The following is a 20132-nucleotide window of genomic DNA, read 5'->3' on the forward strand; positions in this document are numbered from 1 at the left end:
TCATCTTACACTCTGATTTCAGGGAGTGCACCGCCCTGGGAGAGGTTGCCCAAATTCTTCGCCAAACATGTCACGTGCTACTGAGAGGCACTGATTAGCGACTGGTCCGTGCGTTGACATTTGTGGGGTGGGATCCAAAACGGAAGGGGACTTAACTGGTCTTGTCGACGCTCTTCTCCTCTGTAGCATTCTGCAGCTTCCCTCATTCCCACCCCAGCCTGCCGCTTATCGCCGCATCTGCTGCTGATCCGAAGAAGTAGTACTAAAGGGATGACAGCCCCAGGAGATGTCATGAGTGGCGAGTGAAAGCACTGCAAAAAGAGAAATGGAATTTAGTTGCCCAAGGCTATCGATGTCCTGACCAGGCAGCAAGCCCAATCAGAGACCACCGCGCTTTGCGCTCTGTTGCCTCGACAGGCCTGACTGTCTCGCAAGAGCTTGCGAGGTCAAAAGCCGTTTTTAGACCTGCCGAGTATCCACGCTACGGTGAAGGTGGAGGTGTAATTCACGCCCGCCTTGCCCAGCAAGTCCCACTGGGAGGAGCGCGCCAGTTGCCCCGGCAGTTTTGTGGCGTTGGCGGCGTTGGCGGCGCTCCGGCGTTGGCGGCGCTCCGGCGTTGGCGGCGTTCCGGCGTTGGCGGCGCTCCGGCGTTGGCGGCGTTGGAGGGCCTGTGGCACCCACGCGCCGGAAAAGTGTGCAGCCTCCAATTTTGATCAGCGCTGAAGTCCCCCAAAACGCCTTGGAAGACCCCCCTGAGGCTCAAGAAATGCCTTCCGCCAATAGAAGGCGCGAGGCAGATTTATGCCAATGGCGCTGGACATACTGGTGTTCAATGGATTGCGAACATCGTCAAGCAAAGCAGGATATGAATAAAGCAAAAATGGAATGGTAGAAACTTCCTTTCAGTCCGTCTATTCAAGCAATCTAGCTTTAAAATGAAATAAGATGTTCTTGGTTGCGTGGTCGATGATTTTGATGCTGCGCAAAGATCTCGTGAATGCACCGCCCGGAAAGAGGTCGCCAAAATTCTCTCCAAATACGTCACGTGCTATGTGAGGCCTGGAGGGCTGCATTTCGCGGTTCACAACTATTAGTGCAGCGCCTGCAAAATTTCCCGGTCGCATGCCGCCTGGCCTTCACACCCCGTTGGTAGTTCCGCCTGCAGCCCTGCCAAAACACATTGCTTCCATAACAGCTTTTTACAGCACTGCATCATATAGAGGGCCTCGGTGAAGCATGAGTTGCATCTTGCCTGCCCTTGCCTGCAATGCATCTTTCCAGTCCGCCATGAAGTCACGCTTCAGAACCCACAGGCTACCTAGGCATTGGAACTCTGAACATGGAATGTACCACACGCTTTCTGCCCAGTACACCACAAGGAGCACTGGGCCATACAAGTAGCGCATACTTCGTAGTTACCCCGAAGCACTCTCGCGCCTGAAAGTAGAGTATTGACAAGAGAACTTCAAACCAGTTCCGACTACAGATAGGGGGGACTCGAATAATCGATCCCCTCGCTCGCAGTTGACAAAGTCGTATTGTATCTCGCTTCTACCCTCCTTCAGAGCCATGGCGATGGTTTTCCGAGACAATTAAGCAACGTTTACACATAAATCACGATCTAATTGCCCGCTTGCTGGGTGTCCTGATCCCGAATTTTGACACAATCCGATCTCCATCCGTAATCCAACCGCACCTTAAACGCCAAAAGCAAAACCCAAAAGTATATCCCAACGACATGAATCTACACTTATCGTCAACTAAACGACCGTCACGGCGCGCTCTTGTCCTTGATCTGATCCCCCTCGAGCTTGGATCCCCTGTAGTCCACCACCGTCTGCGCCTTTGTGAACACATTGCCCAGCAGCGGCACAAACGCCTGCATGATGCCGTCGGCCAGCTGCTGCGGCGTGAGCCCCTTGCCCCCCCAGAGGTGGCGCACAAACTGGCCCCTGCAGTTGCCAAACCAGCCTTTGCCGTCGGGCAGCGGGCCGCCGTTGGCCTCGGAGCACGGGATGTGCCGGATCATCTCCTTGCCCGGGCTCTTCTCGACCGTCAGGCCGTCCAAGAAGTCGTAGCGCACGAAGCTGCTGAAGGCCGACTGCTCGTGGAACATGACGTTCTTGTAGCGGGCGCACCCCGGGTAGCGCGTCTCCTCGGGGCACTCGGCCCAGTCCTTGAATAGGCGCTGGGCGTTGTCGCTCTGGTGGGCGATGATGAAGCCCGAGTTGAGGTTCATGTTGCCCTTACGGTCGGCGTTGCCGCCCCCATGCGGGTCCTCGGCCATGGCCACCATCACCGGGTCGTCGATGCGCCAGTAGTTCATCAGCCACTCGATGGGCACGGCCGGGTTGGTGAACATGGCGTCAAAGTCGACCATGACCACGTACTCGTACTCCTTGAGCATCTCCTGCGTGAAGATGACCTTGACCCAGTGCGGCGCGCGGTCGGCGTAGGCCGGCGCCCGCACGAACTTGTAGCTGTAGCCGTGGATCATGGCGTAGAGGGAATGCGAGAGGAAGCCGGCCGAGTGGATGTCGAGGTTGGACCAGTGGGGGGGTGTGGCCGGGTTGAACACCTCGCCGTCGCCGACGTGGGGGCGCGTGTCGACATCGAGGATGAGGATGCGAGAGCCAAGGGAGGAGCGATGCGCCAATTCGGACTCGGGGGGGAGGCGCTTAGTCTCGCCGTCGTAGGTGGTGAAGGAGGGTTCGGTGATGGGGAGGATGAGGGGCCGCCAGAGGGCGCGTACGAGAGAGGACAAGTTGTCGAAGTCGGCCGTCGAAGTGTTTGTCGCGGGGTCCGAGTGGAAAGCGCAGGCTGTCGGCGTGAAGGGGTGCAGGACGGAATCGGGTCTAGAGAGAGTCAGTCAACACATCATTGGTTTGACGGGCGGTGCATGCCGACGGGCAAGGAAGGAGCTCGGCGAGGATCAGGAAAGAGTACTCGCATTTTATCCAGATGGTAAAAGACTGTACTGAGCCCAAAAACAAAGAAGCCGAACGGGAGGACGAGGAACGTCCTTCGCCATGGCTGCATGTTGAAGAGGGACGCGATGCCAGTCATTTGGCAATGGCGAACCTGCAAACGAGTCCGAAAGAACTCTGAAAGGGCGACGAGGCAGAAAGCACGATGACGGGGGCGGCACGGAAAGATGCGACCAGGTTGGGACAAACTTGGCGGGGCGCCAAGACCAACTCGACCGAATGTGCCAGGGGGGTGCCCCTGCCGTTCAAACCCCCTGTCACTCCGTAAGCGGCTAAGGTACAGCGAACTGCTGCAGCCAGGACGAGGCTGTTCGCCAGTTGCCCTGGTTAAAAGACTCACGAACTAGAATGATAAAATACGCACTGCCTTTGCGACAAATCTCATGTATTCAGCGGGATACTTATTAGCACCGATGGTGATTGATTTCAAGGCTGAGAGACTTGACTAGAAATTAATGTACCTGCGTCACATCCAAGTGTGTCTGAGATTTGAGTGCAAACATTCGAAGAAAAAACAGAGGTACCAAACCATGACACATGCCACAATGGTTTGGCGACAAAATTACCTACCTATCCGTGCACTTAGTACTAGAATTTATTGTCTACCATAAGAGCTGAGACAAGGAGATTCACATATTTTGGCCGATCTACGGCTCTCCGGCTACTAAACTTACGAGACCTGTTACTGGGTATAGGTTTATTGTTACATATGATCGAAGTTGACAGACCTGTTATTGGGTATAGGTTTATTGTTACACATGATCGAAGTTGACAGCGCATTGAATTGTCTGACTAGGCTGGAAGAACGGTTCAAAGGACGAAGCCGTAAGCTTCTGTAGCCCTGTGCCTCCTACCGCCGCCTCCGCCGCTTATTGTCTTGTTGGTTCAACCAACACACATCTTCAAACAAAGGTTAAACGTAAGATGACGGAATAAGATGATGGAATAAGCCGACGACGGAACAAGCGGACTGTGGCTTGAAGAGTGGCTCAAAGTGGCTCAAAGTGGCTCAAAGTGGCTCAAATCTGGGCGACATTTATTAATTCGTAATGACACAAAACCAGTCACTGAGCTGAAGTTATTTACGATCAGGTGCGGGGCCCTGACCACTTGAGCTCACCGCTCCTCTGGTTCTGGTTTTGTGGTATTTCAATCTATTCATGGGTTCAGATGAAGTTAGAAGATTGATTGCTGGTCGAATTTCAAAAGTGCAAGCAATCCACCCTCGACTCAGCTCGTGCAACCCGCCGACCAAGGGGCTAGTCCTTACTAGCTATTACATTGCATGGTCTTCTTGTTCCTCTTTTGCGCGGCAGCTTGCAGTTTACATCTATCGGTATCTACAAATCTACAAACAGCACCAGGTCTGAATCACGCCCACTCCCCGAACGGGACTTCGAGATGGAATAAGTGTACTGTATTTCTGGTCGAGGAAAATGGCCGTGGCATGCAGGGCATCGAGGGGAGCGAGCGATATAAAGGCGTGAAGTTGAGGTTCGTGGCGGGAGATTTGCGCGAGGTATGCGTCGACGATTTGTAGGCTGGTATTTTGTTTGTCTATAAGAGGTTCTGTAGATCGACCACGTTGGTAGTGAGGTCGAAATGGTGGGCCATTTAGACAAGAGGGCAGGGGCGGTTATCTAGGGAAAGATAAGGGAAAGATAAGGGAAAGACAAGAGAAGTTGACTGCGGCAGGCAAACTTTTAACAATATCCAAGGCAGGCACGACATGAACGCAACTGCAATGCCTGCTGGGACGCGAGTCCGCATAGTCTGGCATACAGTCGGACAAGGCAGCAACATTACAAAGCTGGGATGGCGCCATCACTAGCCCCTACCTGCAATATTACAAAAGTCAAGAGGTGAGGCGTGTGAGTGGCTATGGCTAAGATAATGTTTCTTGATTATCAACTTTTTCACAAAAATAGGTAGAAAGGTTAAAAGGCCAAGTTACACCCAAAGGAGAAACGGCCATCTTGGTTTCCGCCGGCCACCAAACTACCAGGCACGTACTTGGTAATTAGACGCAAGCCTGGGACGAAGTGGATTTTGGTCAGACATCCTGGGACGAAGTGGGTTTTGGTCAGACATCAGTGCAAAACACGGGATGAAATCGTGGCACGGGAGCAAAAAGGCGGTGAAGGTAAATGGCCAAAATTCTGGCAAGATCAATTCAATGATACCTTAACTAAGAAGGAAGGCGCGAATTTGACAAAGGAAAGTGATGCGACATCCGAACGTGAATGCTGATGACAAAGGAACACCGCGTAACAAAAACCAAAAGAAAACACAACTGGCAACAAAACTCGCCTTCAACACACGGCCCCTTGCCCCTCTTCATCCCTTGACCAGCCGTGGGAAGGAAAGCTGCCTGCCCACAACACTCTGGCGCAGAAAAGCGACCAGAAGCGGATTCATGCCGGCCAGCGCGACGCGCTCGACCCACTGGTCCATGGGCAGAACGGCAAAGCCCTCCTCGCCTCCTCTCATCATGCTCGCCGCCAGGTCGTGCACGGCGACCACGGACTCGCCCGACTCGTACACGTAGCGAATGCCTTCTCCTCGACCCACCCCCCGCACGACCTCGTCGACGATGGTCCGCGCAGCGCCCTGCACCGACACCGAGTCGAAATACCCGGTCCACGCGCTCACGTCGGGCGCGGTCCGCGTCAGCCGCGCATAGCGGACCATGTTGTCCGTCAGGTCCGCCGACGGCTCGCCCTGTCCTCCTTCACCCTCTCCACCGTGCCCCGTGACCGCGCTGGGGCGGTGCACGACGACCGGCAGCCCCAGCTCGCGGCTGGCGCGCTCGAGCAGCACCTCGCCGACCCACTTGCTCGCGACATAGCCGCCGTCGCTGCCGTCGCCGTTGGCCTCCGGGCTAAACAGCGGCGGGAACGCTGCCACCGACACGGGGCCTAGACTGGCGATCCCCCGCGCCGCCGTCAGCCGCGCCACCGCCGCCGTCGAGACGAAGTGCACGGGCACACGGCGCGGCAGGGCCAGGCGGATGAGTGCGCGCGTCGAGCCGACGTTGGCCGGGCGCAGGCTGCGGTACGTTTTGAGGAAGGACACGTCGGCGGCTGCGTGGATGATGGCTACGTCTGTGCTGTTGTTTTCGGGAGAGAAGATGGAGCGTGCGTCTGCGTCTGAGAGGCCCAGCTGTGGCAGGGCCAGGTCGCCCGCATAGACGGTGATTTTAGGATGGGCGAGAAGCTGGGACTTTGATTTGGAGAACGCGTTCCGGACGGCGAGGCAGTAGATCTTGGTTGTGCGCGGGTGGGCGATGAGCTGCTGTAGGATCTCTCTGCCGAGGAAGCCCGTGGCGCCGGTCAGGGCTACGACGAGCGGGCGAGGTGCGGCTGCGGTTGTTGGATCTGTCGTCAGGCGGTTAAAGGGGGGTTGGGAGAGCAGCTGGCCGAGGTCGTGGTCGACATCGGTCTCGGCGCCCCAGTCCCAGGTGCTGGCTGCCTCGGCTGGAGCAGGCGCAGATAAAGCGCCGCTGCCTGTGTTGGGCTCGCTGTCCAGCTTGCCGCGCAGCAGCGCCGCCATGGGCCCCAGCGCCGTGGCGGCAAACAGGTCCGTGACGGCGGCGTGCACGCCCAGCCGCTCGCGGATCAGCGCCTGCAGGCCCAGCAGCGCCAGCGAGCTGCCGCCGACGTGGAAGAAGTCGGAGCTGCTGGTGACGGGCTTCCCTGGCGTGGTTGCTGCCCCTCCGTGCGGCAGCGACTCTTGCCACAGCCCCAGGAGCGTGTGCTCGAGTGGGCTCAGGGGCGCTGTCGGGGTTGTCATGGTATCGGCCGCGTCAGTGCCGCGCTGCTGCAGCGGCAGGCCATTGACGCGCCTGCGGTCGAGCTTGTTGGACAGGGTGCGCGGGAGCGCGTCGACGGCCAGCACCACCGACGGCCGCATGTATGGCGGCAGCGGCAGCATGTGCGGCAGCGAGAGCAGAAACGAGTCCCTGCCCGCCAGCGCCGGCGCTTGGGTGTGCCGCTCTGACAGCACGACAAAGGCAACCAGAAACGACGAGGCAACCGGAAACGGCGGAGCTGCGTTGCGGTCAGAACTAGAGCCAGACCTAGAACCTCGGCGCCGAAGCGACACGGCGACCTCGAGCACATCGCCGCGCGTTGCCTCGAGCACGGCATGCTCGATCTCAGCCAGGTCCATGCGAATGCCGCCCAGCTTGACCTGGGTGCTGCCGCGGATGCGCCCGTGCAGCGCGAGCCGCCCGTCGGCCAGCAGCCGCCCGCAGTCGCCCGACAGATGCTCCGTGGTCCAGCCGCGCCGCTCAAAGAAGGCGCTGGCGTGCTCGGCAACACGGAAGGCGGCGACACTCTGTTGTTGTTGCGCGTCGCCGCCCACATATCCCGCCGCCACGCCAGCTCCGCCGATAACCACCTGGCCTAGCACGCCCGCAGGCACCGGCCGAAGCTGCTCGTCGACGATGCGCACCGAGCAGTTGGCGATGGGCGCCATAGCGAACCGCGCCTCGTCGCTTTTGTCTCGGTGCTGCTCGTCGCCAGCGTCAAGCGGCAGCGGCAGTGGCACGACGGCCTCGGCGCACGCAAACGTCGTCTCGCACGGCCCGTAGCTGTTGACGAGGGCAAAGCCGGGCTTACGCAGCGCGGCAAACGCCTGCACCAGCGCCGGCGTCAGGGGCTCGCCGCCGCTCATGGCGCCGCGCCAGCACGAGCCCCGCAGCGCCTCGCCACGGCCGCCACCACCACTGCGCAGCCACGCGAGGTACTCGGTCGGCGTGGCCAGGGTGAAGGTGACGGCCTCGCGCACGAGCAGCGCGCACACGGCGGCCGGGTCGTGGCGCGCCGCCGCGTCGGGCACCACCAGCGTGCCGCCATGGCCCAGACACACCAGCACCTGCGCCACGGCCATGTCGAACGCCGGCGCGGACTGCTGCAGGACCGTCTCGCCGCCCTCGGCCAGCCGCCACCGCGCCGCCGCCAGCGCGCAGAACCCGGCCACCGCCCCGTGCCCCAGCGCCACCCCCTTGGGCGCCCCCGTCGACCCGCTGGTGTACGTCACCACCGCCGTGGCCGCCGGGCGTGCGCGCGACGACACGAACACGTCCTCGTCTACATCCTTCTCCGTCTCAGCCGCCCGAGACACGTCAACGGCGTGCCTTGCCGAGATGCCGCCCGCGTCTAGCAACTCTGTATCCCGCGCCGTGACACCGTCAAGCAAGATGGCCCGCAGCGCACCGGCCGCTGCGTCCTGCGTCTCGAGGATGCCGCGCAGGCGGTGCGGGCCGACGCGCGGATCGAGCGGCACCGCCGCCGCCCCTGCTCGCAGCACCGCCAGCAGCGACACCACCCACCCCGGCCCGGGCGCCTGCAGGATGCCGACACTGCTGCCGCTGCTGATTCCATGGTCTCGCACGAGCCGTAGAGCCAGCCGGTTCACGCGCCGCGCCATCTGCGCGTACGTGAACGTCAGCCGTTCCCCGCCGCCGGGCGTGCCAGCTCCAATGTCGAGGCTGCCGGGAGCAACCAGGGCGACGCGCCCGCCGAACCGCGCCGCCATATCATCGATGCGGTCAACGACGGTAGCGTCAGCCGGCCACAGCGCAGCGCACTCCTCCGGCCCGCGCCCCAGCCGCACCGCCGCATCGGCATCGGCGCGCGCATACAGCGGCGCGATGGCGACGGCGTCGTCGGGGCCCTGCTGCGCCAGGCTGAAGAGGAGTGCCAGGTAGCTGTTTAGCATCACTTGGGCGTCGTGCGCAGCGTACACCCCTTTGTTGAGCGCCAGCGAGACGGTGTTGGCCGTGTTGGGACCGCTGCTGTCCAGCACGTCGACGCTGATGTCGTACGCCTGCGCGCCTGCGGACACCACCTCGCCGCGTGCCGCGCAGCCGAGGAACGATACCGCTGCGTCGTGCACATGCGGCCGGTAGTTGAGGAAGGCCTGGAACAGCGGGTTGGCCTGTTTGTTGTTTTTGCTGTTGTTGCTGTTGCTGTTGTTGTTGTTGTTGTTGTTGTTGCTGTTGTTGTTGTTGCTGCTGTTGCTGGTGGCGTGCGCGTGTGTCTCTTGTAGGATGACGTCGAACGGCACGCGCGAGTGCGCGAACGCGGCGTCGGCGGTGCGTTTGGTGCCGTGCAGTATGTCGGTAAAGTTTGTGCTTGAACTGGTGTTTGCTGCTCCTCCGCGGCGGAAGCGCAGGGGCAGCAAGTTGAGGAACAGGCCGATGCTGCGCAGCACGTCGGCGTCCTTGCGCCCGGCGTCGCCCACGCCGATGCACATGTCGCTGTCGATATCACCATCCTCCGCATCGTTGACGCTGGCAGTGTGTCTGGCTAGGAACACGCGCAAGGCCGCCAGGTAGAAGTGGAACGGCGCGACGCGCGCCCGCCGGCAGCACTGCTCGATGCGCGCCTTGAGCGCAGCGTCGACGGGCGCCTTGGCCAGGTGCGCCGCGAAGACGGGGCCAGACCCCGGGCGGGCTGTTCTGCTGCGCGCCACCGATGCTAGCAGCGGCAGCGGCGGCGGTGCGTCGGCTAGCTGCGCGCGCCAGAAGGCGATGTCGGCGGCCCAGGCGCCCTGGGCGTGCTCGCGGCGCTGCCGCAGCGCAAAGTCGGGGTACTGCAGCGGCTTGTCGTCGACACTGTCAGGGAACGGGACGCCGCCGTACGCGCGCGCCAGGTCTGCCAGGAACACCTGGTTCGAGATGCCGTCGAGCGCGATGTGGTGGTAGCCGAGCACGAGGCAGTGTGCGTCGCCTCCTGCGTGGCCGACGCTGACGAGCTTCAGCCGCACGCACTCGCCGGCTTCGAGCCGGAAGATGTGTGCGCACACCTCGTCGATCTCCCTCTGGATATGGCCTTCGGACGACACGACGGCGTGCTCGAGCTGCCCGCCGAACTTTGGTGACACGCCCTGCATGGGCTGGCGCGTGGCGCCTTCGGTGTAGAAAGTAGTGCGCAGCGCGTCGTGCCGCGCGCCGACGGCCGCGAATGCCCGCGCCAGCTTGCCCGCGTCGACACGCCCGTGAAGCCGGATCGCCGTCGTCACGTTAAAGGCCGCGCCGTTAGCCACGAGTGATCGCAGGAACCAGAACCGCGACTGCGCGAACGACAAGGGAGCCCGCCTAGCCAAGGACGTGTCGGAGGGTGTGTTGGTGGGGGCGGCAATAGTGGCAATGGTTGGCCTTGTAGCTATGGAGGTTGCTGGGGGCAGCTCGGCTAGCTTGAGGGCTTCGGGCTCAGACTCGGAGTCGGATATGGGGGCCGGCGTCGAGGCAAAGTTGCTTAGTGAGCTCGACGACGAGGCCGGCGAGTTGGGCGCGGTTGTTAGGGGAGAATGTCTCGGTGCTAGTGCTGGCTGGGGCACAAGCACAAGGGGGGGCTGCGGCTGGTTTATATCGGGCACGGTCTTCTTTGGTCGAGATCCGGCTGCTTGAGTGATGACCGCTTGCTGGGTCGGGGGTTTGGTCTGAGGGGGGATCATCTCTCTTATATCGGGAGTTGCTGGCTCTATATCTGTTGCTGGATGAACTGCTAGCCGAGAAACTGCCGGCTGAGAACCGGGCTGAGAACTGGGCTGAGAACTGGGCTGAGAAACCGGCTGAGGAACCGGCTGAGGAACCGGCTGAGAAACCGGCTGAGGAACCGGCTGAGAAACCGACCGAGAAACCACCACTTGGCCCTGCTCGAAGCCGAGACGGGGCACCATTTTAGGGTCGAGCAGTTCGCGGGCCGCGAGCAAGAGATGGTGGATGGTGGGCGCGTTCAGGATCTTCATGACGGGCAGATCAACCCCTAGCTCCTTGCGGAACCACGACTGCACGTCGACGGCCACGAGCGAGTCGATGCCCAGCTCGTCGGGGCTCTTGCCCGCCATGGCCCTGCCGTCATCGGCACCTGTCTGCAGCGTCGCCTCGAGCTTCTCCAGGAACGAGTCTACATTATTGGTTAGCAATGTTTTGTTTGTTGTGTGTTGCGGTCTCGGGACTTCTTACCTGTCAAAGCGTCGAGCACCTCCTCCTCGCGCCTAGCTTCCAGCAGCTTCGCCCTCACCGAGACACGCACCCTGCCGGTGCCGCCGCCGGCCGCCACCGCGCCGTCCTGCACCGTCGACGACAGCAGATGCTGGAACACAGGGTTGGCCGCAAACGCCTTGCCGTCGTCGTCGCCGTCGTCGACGCGCAGTCCGGCCGAGATCTCAAAGCCGAAGCCGTCGGCATCACTCTCTCCCGGCAGCCTGCTCGCCAGCACGCCCTCGGCAAAGATCTCGTGAAAGTCCTGCTCGGACAGAAACGAGAAGCCGGCGCGGTGCAGCGCGGCCTGCTTGTCGGGCGTCAGCTGGCGCGACACGTAGCCCGGCCCGACGATGGCGCCGATGTTGATGACGGACGCCGCCAGCCCGCGCGCGCGCCGGCCCGCCGCTAGGCTGGCCATGAAAGCGTTGGCCGCCGTGTAGGCGCTCTGCCCACGGTTGCCGACCACGTAGGCGAGCGACGAGAAGAAGACGAAGAAGTCGAGCGGCGCTTCGCTCTCTCCAAACAGCTCGTCGAGGAACACGCTGCCCTGCACCTTGGGCCGTAACACCTTGTCGAGCCGCTCGACGTCGAGGTCCGGGAACACGGTGTCGTGCAGCACCATGGCGCCCTGCGCGACGCCGGCCACGGGCGGCATGGAGGCGGCGAGGCGGCGGCGCAGCGCGCGCACCGAGGCCCGGTCTGTGGCGTCGCATGCCAGCACGCGCACCGCGCACCCGAGGCGCGCAGCCATGTCGGCCACCCACGCTGCGTCGACCGCCGGCTGCCGGCTCGAGAGCGCAATGTGCCGCGCCCCCCGCGCCGCCATCCACCGGCACAGCGACAGCCCCAGGTCGCCCGACAGCCCCGCCAGCCAGTACGTCTTGTCCGGCGCGAAGCGCACCAGCCTGCTCGCCGGCTGCATGGGCACGCTGGCCGTGTCGCCGCGTGCCGCCCAGCGTACGACGGCCTGTCCGGTTTCTATCCGTGTTTGTCTCACTACGGCCGACGAGGCGCCGTGGTTGGTAATGTCGTCGAGGCAGAGCTCGGGCAGGTGTGGGTTGCTGTCCGCGTCAGGGGGTGCATTGTAGTTGTGGTTGTGGTTGTGCTTGTTGGCAGTCCTGAGCTCCACGTAGCCCAGCCAGGCAGCCTGCAGAGAGTCCGACACCTCGCGAATGCCAGAAGGGCTGGAATCCACACGTGCAGCAGCCACGTCGGCAGCGACAAAACCAGCCCGGCCGAGCCGTTGACAGCCCGGGGACAGGCACGTGGCTACCAAGGCAGCCATGTGGCTACCGGGTGCACCCATGTCCACAAAGGTGGTCACGCCTACCGGCAGCGCCTTGTCGACTGACGCCCGCGTCGACCGCGGGTGCAGCGAGACCCACGGCAGCTGGACAAAGCCTTTGGGAGAAGCGGTGGTCGTGAGAAGCAGCAGCGGCACGCCTTTCCGCGCCGCCAACCTGCACAGCGCGTCGCCGAGCCGAGGCCCTGGATCGAGCACGGCCAGCATTCCGACGGGTGCCGCCCGCGCCAGGATGCCGTGAGCCACGAGCTGCGCGTACAGCGCCAGCAGCGCCTGCGGGCCGTGGCCAGGTAGACCGTCAGCCGGGAGAGTCCAGCCGGGCAGGGCCACGACGTGCGAATCCAGAGCGTGCGACAGGACCACCACGGCAGGCTGTCTGGCGGTGTCACCGTTTCCTTGCTCGGCGTGGCCTAGCGACAGGAACGCGGTACTAGTGTCGGTAATACGGACGGGCTGCAATAGCGAGTACATCAGTCTAACGTGTCCAGCAGCCGTGACGTCCACCTCAGGGTCCGTCTTCTGCACTTCGAGACACAGCCGGTTTCCGCGCTGACGGATCGACAACATTGCGTTATCGACGGGCGCGTTGCGGGCCAGCGGGCGCCGCGTGGCGTTGTACCGCTCGTTCCTGGCGGCGGTCGGCCGCAGCCGCGGCACTAGCACCCGCCCTCCCTGCACCGACTGCTCGGGCTCGCTGCACCACAGGAGGTCCTGCCGCTGGCCGCTATCATTGTCTCTGTCCTGCCGCTGGCCGCTATCATTGTCTCCGTCCTGCCGCTGGCCGCTATCCTTGTCTCTGTCCTGCAGCAGCAGCGCCTCGAACTCGAGCTGCAGCAGCCGGTGCGCCACGACGTCGAGACCGACATCGCCGGGCGTGTCAAAGTCGAGCACGGCCGACCGCACGTCGACCATCTCGAGCGCGACGGACCGCTGTAGCCCGCGGAACATGTTGTTGAGCGGGTTGCCGCCGCGCCGCGCGCCCGTCGTCGCCCACAGCAGGCATCGGCTGTGCTTGAAGGCCGTCTGCAGCGTTGCCAGCGCCGCCGCCACGTCGCCGAAGAGTGATTCGCCGCCGTCGAGCAGCCCAGCCAGACTAACCACGGTGCCGTCGCTGGGCAGCGATACCACGCCCCCCGAAGCCTGCACGTGCGATACGCCGGCGTAGTGCGCGCCGAGCAGGCCGCGGAGCCGTGCAGCCGCGTCGACCGAGCCGCCCAAGATAGTCAAGTCGCCGCGCTGCAGGCGCCGAGCGCTCGCTAGCGGGTCGCGCAAGAAATCCACCCTCTTGTCGACGGCCTGGAACACGATAACCGACAGCGGCACCGGCACGGCATGGTCGTGGGGCGTCAGCGCCTCGATGGCCGAGAAGCCCGTCGCGAGCGCCAGCTCCTCCCACGCGCTGGCCGGCACACACGGCGACAGCGCGCGCGCCCCGTCATCGCTGTCTTCGTCATCACTGCCCAGCCACCAGCCCGGCAGGCCGCCCGACACGAGCCCGACGCGCAGCGAGTCGTTGTGCGTGACCTCGAGCAGCACCAGGCGGCCGCCGGGCCGCAGCAGGCTGCGCGCGTGCGCGAGCGTCGAGCGCAGGCTGCGCGTCGCGTGCAGCACCAGCGACGCGATTACCACGTCGTACGCGCCCTCGGCGAAGCCTTGGGCGGCGGGCGGCTTCTCAATGTCGAGCACGCGGAACTGCAGCTTGTTGTGTGCGCGGGTGGTGTCGGCGAGCTTGGCTTGCGCTTTCGCGAAGAAGCCGCTCGACACGTCGCTGAACGTGTACGACGCGAACGAGCCGCCCAGGGTGTCGAGCATGGCGGATGTGGTCGCGCCGCTGCCGGCTCCTGGTTGAACTACGTAAGCAAATGATCTCTAGGGGTAATTGGTGCAGATGATGGGGCCTACCAATCTCGAGAATATGCATGTGCGGGAAGCGGTGGGCCAGCTCGCCGACCACGCGCGCCACGTCGGCCACATACTCGGCCATGCCCAGCGAGCGCGCGTAGAAGTCGTCCATGAGCCCGTCGCGCCGCATCACCTCGAGGATGTTGCTCTCGCCGCGGACGGCCGGCGCCAGGCCCAGCCCGGTTGCCGTGATCACCTGCAGGTCGATGCTCGATGGGTGGCTGGTGTGGTCATTGTTTAGCTGGTCTACTTGGGCTCTGGTTAAATGTGGGGGAAAGGGAATGGTGGAGAGTTTTAAGAAATGTGACGAAAGTGGTAATTGGCGGCAGAGTATGGCCACATTGAGATTGTGGAGCGCCTCTTTCAGGGGTGTAAACAAACAAAGAATAGGGGCGGAAAGGGGTAAGGGGCACAATGAACTCGCTGTGGGCCCGCAATCCAACGCGCCAACCGAAATCACCCTGCAACTTCTGCAGAGCATACATGTTCCAGAACCGCAAAACTTTAAAAGGGGAATGATAGCGTAACCTTCAGAGCAACACATTGGAGGAAAAAACCCACCGCTCGACAATCCGCGCAATATCCTCCTCGGTATCAGCCACACACTCACTTGGCACGTAGGGGTGGGTGTCACCAGCGACCCAGGCGACGCAGTGGTCGACATAGCCCAACAGGCGGCCATGGTGCCACAGGAGGGCGTCGCCCATTTCGCGCCTCCTTTCGGGTGGGAACGCGTCGGCGAGCCGGCGCAGGTAGAAGAAGGCGACGCGCTCCGTGGCCGCCGCCAGCGAGTCGGCGCCCGCGCACCCCTGGAGCAGCGGCACCGTCCCGCCCGCTGGCGACGCAGGGCCCCACGCCATATCGAAGAACAGCTTGACGTCGTTGTCGGGCGAGGGCGGCACTAGAGGCGTGATGTGCAGCCCCTGCAGCTGCACCAGCGTGCACCCGCGGCCCGGCGAGTACACATCGACGTCGCCGACAATGTCGCTCCCAGGCGACAACGACGACGAGGACGAGGACGCCACGGATGCGTGGAAGGGCAGTTTCGCAGCGTCTGGTTCGGAAGTGGTGGCCTCGCGATACGCGGCCAGGTTGACGCGCAGCCCGTCGATGCGCGTCGGCATGCACAGGCCGCGCATGCGCCCGTCGCCCGGGTAGCAGTAGGCCAGCAGCATGGCCTGGATGGCGCAGTCGAGCACGGCCGGGTGCACGAGCAGCGGCGCCGCGTAGGCATGCCGGCTACTCTCGCTGCTAGGTGCTGGCACAAGCACCACCCCTGCTGCCTCGTCTAGACGCCGCTGCGTCATCCCCAGCCCCCGGAACGCCCCCTCGTACCCGTACCCCAGCCCGCGCGCCCACGCGTAGAAGTCGTCGGGCTCGAGGTCCAGGAACCGCCCGTCGGCCGCCAGCTGCTGCGGTGGTGGTGGCGGTGGCAGGGCGTCGTGCGCCAAGGGGCCGCGCACGACGCGCACCCTGCCTGACGCGTTTTCTGTCATGGCCGCGGGGGCAGTGTTGTTGTTGTTGTTGGTGTTGTTGGTGTTGTTGGTGTTGTTGGTGTTGTTGGTGTTGTTGGTGTTGTTGGTGTTGTTGGTGTTGTTGGTGTTTTTGGTGTTGTTGGTGTTGTTGTTGTTGTTGTTGTTGTTGTTGCTGCTGCTGCTGCTGCTATCGGTGTCAGAGTAAAAGGTGAACAGCGCAGTGCTCTCGGCGCTGGTCTGGTCGACAATCCTCAGCGAGAGCATGGTCTCGATGGCCGCGTCGTCGCCGCCGTCGGCCGGAAACAGCAGCGCCTTCTTGATGACCAGGTCCGCAAACTCGACCAGCTGCACCGTGCCGGCCTCGAACCACTTGGCCACGGCCTCGAGCACGGCGGCCACGTAGCCGGCAGCCGGGAACACGATCTGGCCCTGCACGCGGTGGTGGGCTAGCCACGGCACGTGGCGTGGGCTGAGGTGGTTGCGGAACCGCAGCTCGCTGGCTGTCGCATCGGGCGACGCCGTGCCCAGCAGCGCGTGCGGCGCGTCGCCCGCCGACAGGCTCGCCCGCCCGTGCCGCGACGCGTGCCAATAGATGCAGTCGTGCATCCACGCGTACCCCGGCAGGCCCTTGAGCGGGCGCGGCTGCCGGTCGCCGAGACCACATGCCGCGCGGTCAAAGGCGTCAAAGTCGACGGCCGCGCGGCCAAACAGCATCCACAGCGAGCCGAGCGTGTCGGTAAACGCCTCGAGGTCGTCGCGGCCGCGGGTGAGCGTTGCCACGTACGGCAAGCCACCGCTGTCGGGCGCCGCCGCGAGGATGCTGTCGAGGGTCGGCTGCTTGAGCGCCGGGTGCGGGCCGACCTCGAGCACGGCGTCGAAAGGCCCGCACGTGCGCACCGCATGCTGCACCGCGTCGGTGAACAGCACCGGTTGCGCCATGTTGTCGCCCCAGTACGCCCCCGCGAGCGAGGCCGAGCCAACCGACGCCGCGGCGCTCTCCCCCGTCACGCTGGAGATCCACGCCGGATATGCTGTCCCGCTATCCGCCGCAGGGCCGCGCACCGCGATGCCGACGCGCGCCAGGTCGGCCACGTACGCGGCGGCGCACGGCATCATGTGCGGCGAGTGGTACGCCGTGTCCACCCTCAGCAGGCGCGCAAACTTGGCCTCGTCCTCGAGGATCTCGCGCGCCTCGGCCACGGCGTCGGCGTCGCCCGACAGCGTCACGCTGGACGGCGAGTTGTGCGCCGCCACGCACACGCGGCCCCGCAGCGCCGGCAGTCCGCACAGCTCGGCCGCGTCCGCGGGCGTGGTGCCTGCCGCCAGCATCGCCCCTTTTGCCACGGGAGCAGTCGCCCCACCAACACCATCACCATCACCATCACCATCACCATCACCATCACCATCACCATCACCATCACCAGCACCACCACCGCCACCACCACCACCATCACCAGCACCAGCACCATCACCACCACCACCACCACCAGCAGCAGCAGCGGCAGTAACACGCAGCGACCGCCCGCGATAGTAGGCAATGCGGATGGCATCGCCAGCAGACAGATAGCCAGCGGCATACGCGGCGGCGATCTCGCCCGACGAGTGGCCGACGGCCGCCGCCACGCCGACGCGCGCCGCGCGCAGCACGTCGACCAGCACGAGCTGCACGGCCGTGCACAGCGGCTGCGCGAGCTCGCCCTCGGCCATGCGCGACCCGCCGGCCGCTGACCGGCGCAGCTCGGCTGCCAGCGACCAGCTCGGCGCGTCGCCTGCGGGTAGTGTCGCGAGGGACGACTCGAGAGCGGCCAGCCGCGACTCAGCGAGCGGGCTGGACGCGATGAGGGAGGCGCCCATGGTGGCCCACTGCGCGCCCTGGCCCGTGAAGATGGCTAGAAGTCGGGGGGGGTGCGTGGTGTCTCTGAGGGGTGCGTCGACGATGCGGCTGTTGTGTTTGTTGTTGCTTTGTTTGTTGTTGCTGTTGTTGTGTTTGTTGCTGTTGTTATTGCTTCCGAGGTCAAGGCTGGGCGGCGCAGGCTCGCCGGCAGCATCGTCTAGCCGGGCAGCCAACTCGTCTGTGGTAATGTCTGCAGTGGCGGGGATGGATATGCGCGCGGCCAACACCGAGCGGCGCACGCCGAGCGTCCAGGCCAGGGCGCGCAGGTCGAGGGCCGGGTTTGCCCGCAGATGCGCCGCGTACGCTGCCAGGTTGCCGCGGAGCGCCTTCCCAGACGCGGCGGAGAAGACAAAGGGCAACATCGCCCGATTATCGGCCGGCGCAGGGCTGCTGTGGTCGTCAAAGCTCTCGAGGATGGCGTGGGCGTTGGTGCCGCCGAAGCCGAAGCTGTTGACGCTGGCGCGGCGCGGGCAGCCCAGCACGGCAACGCCCGGCCATGCTCGCGCCTGCTGCGCAATGTGCAGCCCGGCGTCGTAGAAGGGCTTTACGGCCGGGCTGATCTCGGTGAGCAGCGCGTTGGGCGGGATGGTGGCGTGCTGCAGCGCCAGCGCGGCCTTGAGCACGCCCGCCACGCCCGCCGCGCCCTCGGCGTGTCCCAGAACTGTCTTGCCCGACCCTACAAACAGCGGCGCGTCTCCGTCTGTCCGCTGGAAGTTTGTCTCGGCGCCGAAGAAGACACTGCTGATGGCCTCGGCCTCGACGGGGTCGCCCGCAGCCGTTCCTGTTTTTTTTTTTTTAGAATTTGTACACGGCGTGTAGGCATACATAAACATGAAGGGAAAATCAGAAAGAAAGGGGAAATCAGAAAGGGGAAACCAGAGAGAAAGGGGAAATCAGAAAGAAAGGGGAAGGAGAAAAGAATGACGGACGAAAACAAAGAACGATGTAAAAGGGAGACAAACCAGTGCCGTGCGCCTCAAAGTACTGCGGCCGGTCAGACGGCTTAGCCAGGTCGAGGCCGGCGCGGGCATACGTAGCTCTGATTAGGCGGGCCTGGGCCTGCGGGCTGGGCATTGTGATGCCCTTGGTGTGGCCGTCCTGGTTGACGCCCGTCTCCCTAACAAGACACTCGATAGCATCACCATCGGCGAGCGCGCGCGCCAGCGTCTTGAGCACCAGGACACCAAACCCATCGCCACGCGCATAGCCGTCGGCAGCCGCGTCCCACATGCGGCTGCGGCCGGCGGGGCTGAGCATGGCCATCTTGGTCGACGCGACGTACGGCTCGGGGCCCAGCAACAGATTCGTGCCGGCGACAATGGCGGCGCTCGTCTCGCCCGCCCGCAGGCTCAGCACGGCCTGGTGCAGCGCGACCAGGCTCGACGAGCACGCCGTGTCGATGGTCATGGACGGGCCGCGCAGGTCGAACAGGTGCGACAGGCGGTTCGACAGCGTGCTGCGCGCGGTGCCCGGCGCGAAGTAGGTCGGCACGGAGCGCACGTCGCGCGCCAGCGAGTCAGCGTAGTCAGCGTTCATCAGCCCCACGAACACGCCCGTGCTGCTGGCCCGCGCGCGCTCCAGCGGGATGCCGGCGGATTCGAGCGCTTCGTAGGCGACTTCGAGCAGGATGCGCTGCTGCGGGTCCATGGCGTCGGCCTCGGCGCGCTTGACGCCGAAGAAGTGGGCGTCGAACACGCGGTGGTCCTCGGCGAGCACGTACGAGTGCCGCACTGCCGGCGGGTTAGTTCCTGCGTGGTTAGGCTCTGGTTCTCGGCAGGCGCACGCACCGTTGCTTGTTCCCTGGTGCAGCGGGTCCGGGTGGTAGAACTTGGCCGCGTTGAAGCGGTCCGTGGGGATCTCGCTGAGCACGTCGCGCGGCTGCCGCAGCAGCTCCCACAGCTTGGACGGCGACGAGCACTCGCCAGGGAATCTGCACGCCGACCCGACGAGCGCGATGGGCTCGCGCCGATACTGTGGTGGTGCCATGGCGGCGGGCATGTGAGTTTGCTCAGTGTCTACGTGCTGATGTGTGTGTGTGTGTGTGTGTGTGTGTGTGTGTGTGTGTGTGTGTGTGTGTGTGTGTGTGTGGATGTGCTTGCTAGTGTTGATGGTGCATGTGAGGAGGGTATACTGGTGTCGATGAAGCACGCAGCGGTCCGCTGTCAGCCCTTCCGGTCACGCATTTCAATCACGGGTAAGGAGACACCAGCTGCTACTGCAGACCACCGGGCAGACAGTAATATACCAGGACCGGTCACAACGGACAGTCCTATCAGCAGCACCTGGTCACGTCATCAGGGGCATAGGGCTGCTAGCAGTCCAGACAAGGCAGCCTGTTCTACTGCACGCGGCGCATAGTGCAGTGGGCAGGTACATGCAGTGAGCGTCCTTGTGGTTACTCTATTGGCGCTTGTCCCCGATAGGATATGTTGCGGCTCGGACCGCCGTCGAGCGGCCGGAGTGCGTAGCCGAGCCCTCCCCGGATTGCATCGGAGTCGTGTTGCCAAGCACCAATCGGCATTCGACCTGCCCGGCATCTAGAACACAAGGTCCGGGCGTGCATTGCGCATGCACA

The 20132-nt window shown here is 63.6% G+C and overlaps 2 protein-coding genes across 2 annotated transcripts; both read right to left on the bottom strand.

The window, feature by feature from the left end:
- Positions 1 to 1771: 1771 nt before the first annotated feature.
- On the bottom strand, positions 1772 to 3039 carry B0T26DRAFT_745046 (uncharacterized protein; the record flags this gene model as incomplete). The annotated part of the gene is made up of 2 exons (XM_060444499.1): positions 1772 to 2855; positions 3005 to 3039. The coding sequence occupies 2 exons, from the start codon at positions 3037 to 3039 to the stop codon at positions 1772 to 1774; spliced, it is 1119 nt and encodes a 372-aa protein (XP_060301821.1).
- Positions 3040 to 5048: 2009 nt separating this feature from the next.
- On the bottom strand, positions 5049 to 19543 carry B0T26DRAFT_841330 (uncharacterized protein; the record flags this gene model as incomplete). The annotated part of the gene is made up of 13 exons (XM_060447552.1): positions 5049 to 10349; positions 10674 to 10947; positions 11085 to 11863; positions 12206 to 12559; positions 12866 to 13040; positions 13110 to 14127; positions 14189 to 14397; positions 14795 to 16997; positions 17151 to 17638; positions 17732 to 17964; positions 18040 to 18338; positions 18520 to 19287; positions 19345 to 19543. 13 exons carry the CDS (start codon positions 19541 to 19543, stop codon positions 5325 to 5327), a joined length of 12024 nt encoding a protein of 4007 aa, XP_060301822.1. The 3' UTR covers positions 5049 to 5324.
- Positions 19544 to 20132: the final 589 nt, after the last annotated feature.

This window comes from Lasiosphaeria miniovina, assembly GCF_030549165.1.
Source record: "Lasiosphaeria miniovina strain SMH2392-1A chromosome Unknown B0T26scaffold_1, whole genome shotgun sequence".
Classification (NCBI taxonomy): domain Eukaryota; kingdom Fungi; phylum Ascomycota; class Sordariomycetes; order Sordariales; family Lasiosphaeriaceae; genus Lasiosphaeria; species Lasiosphaeria miniovina.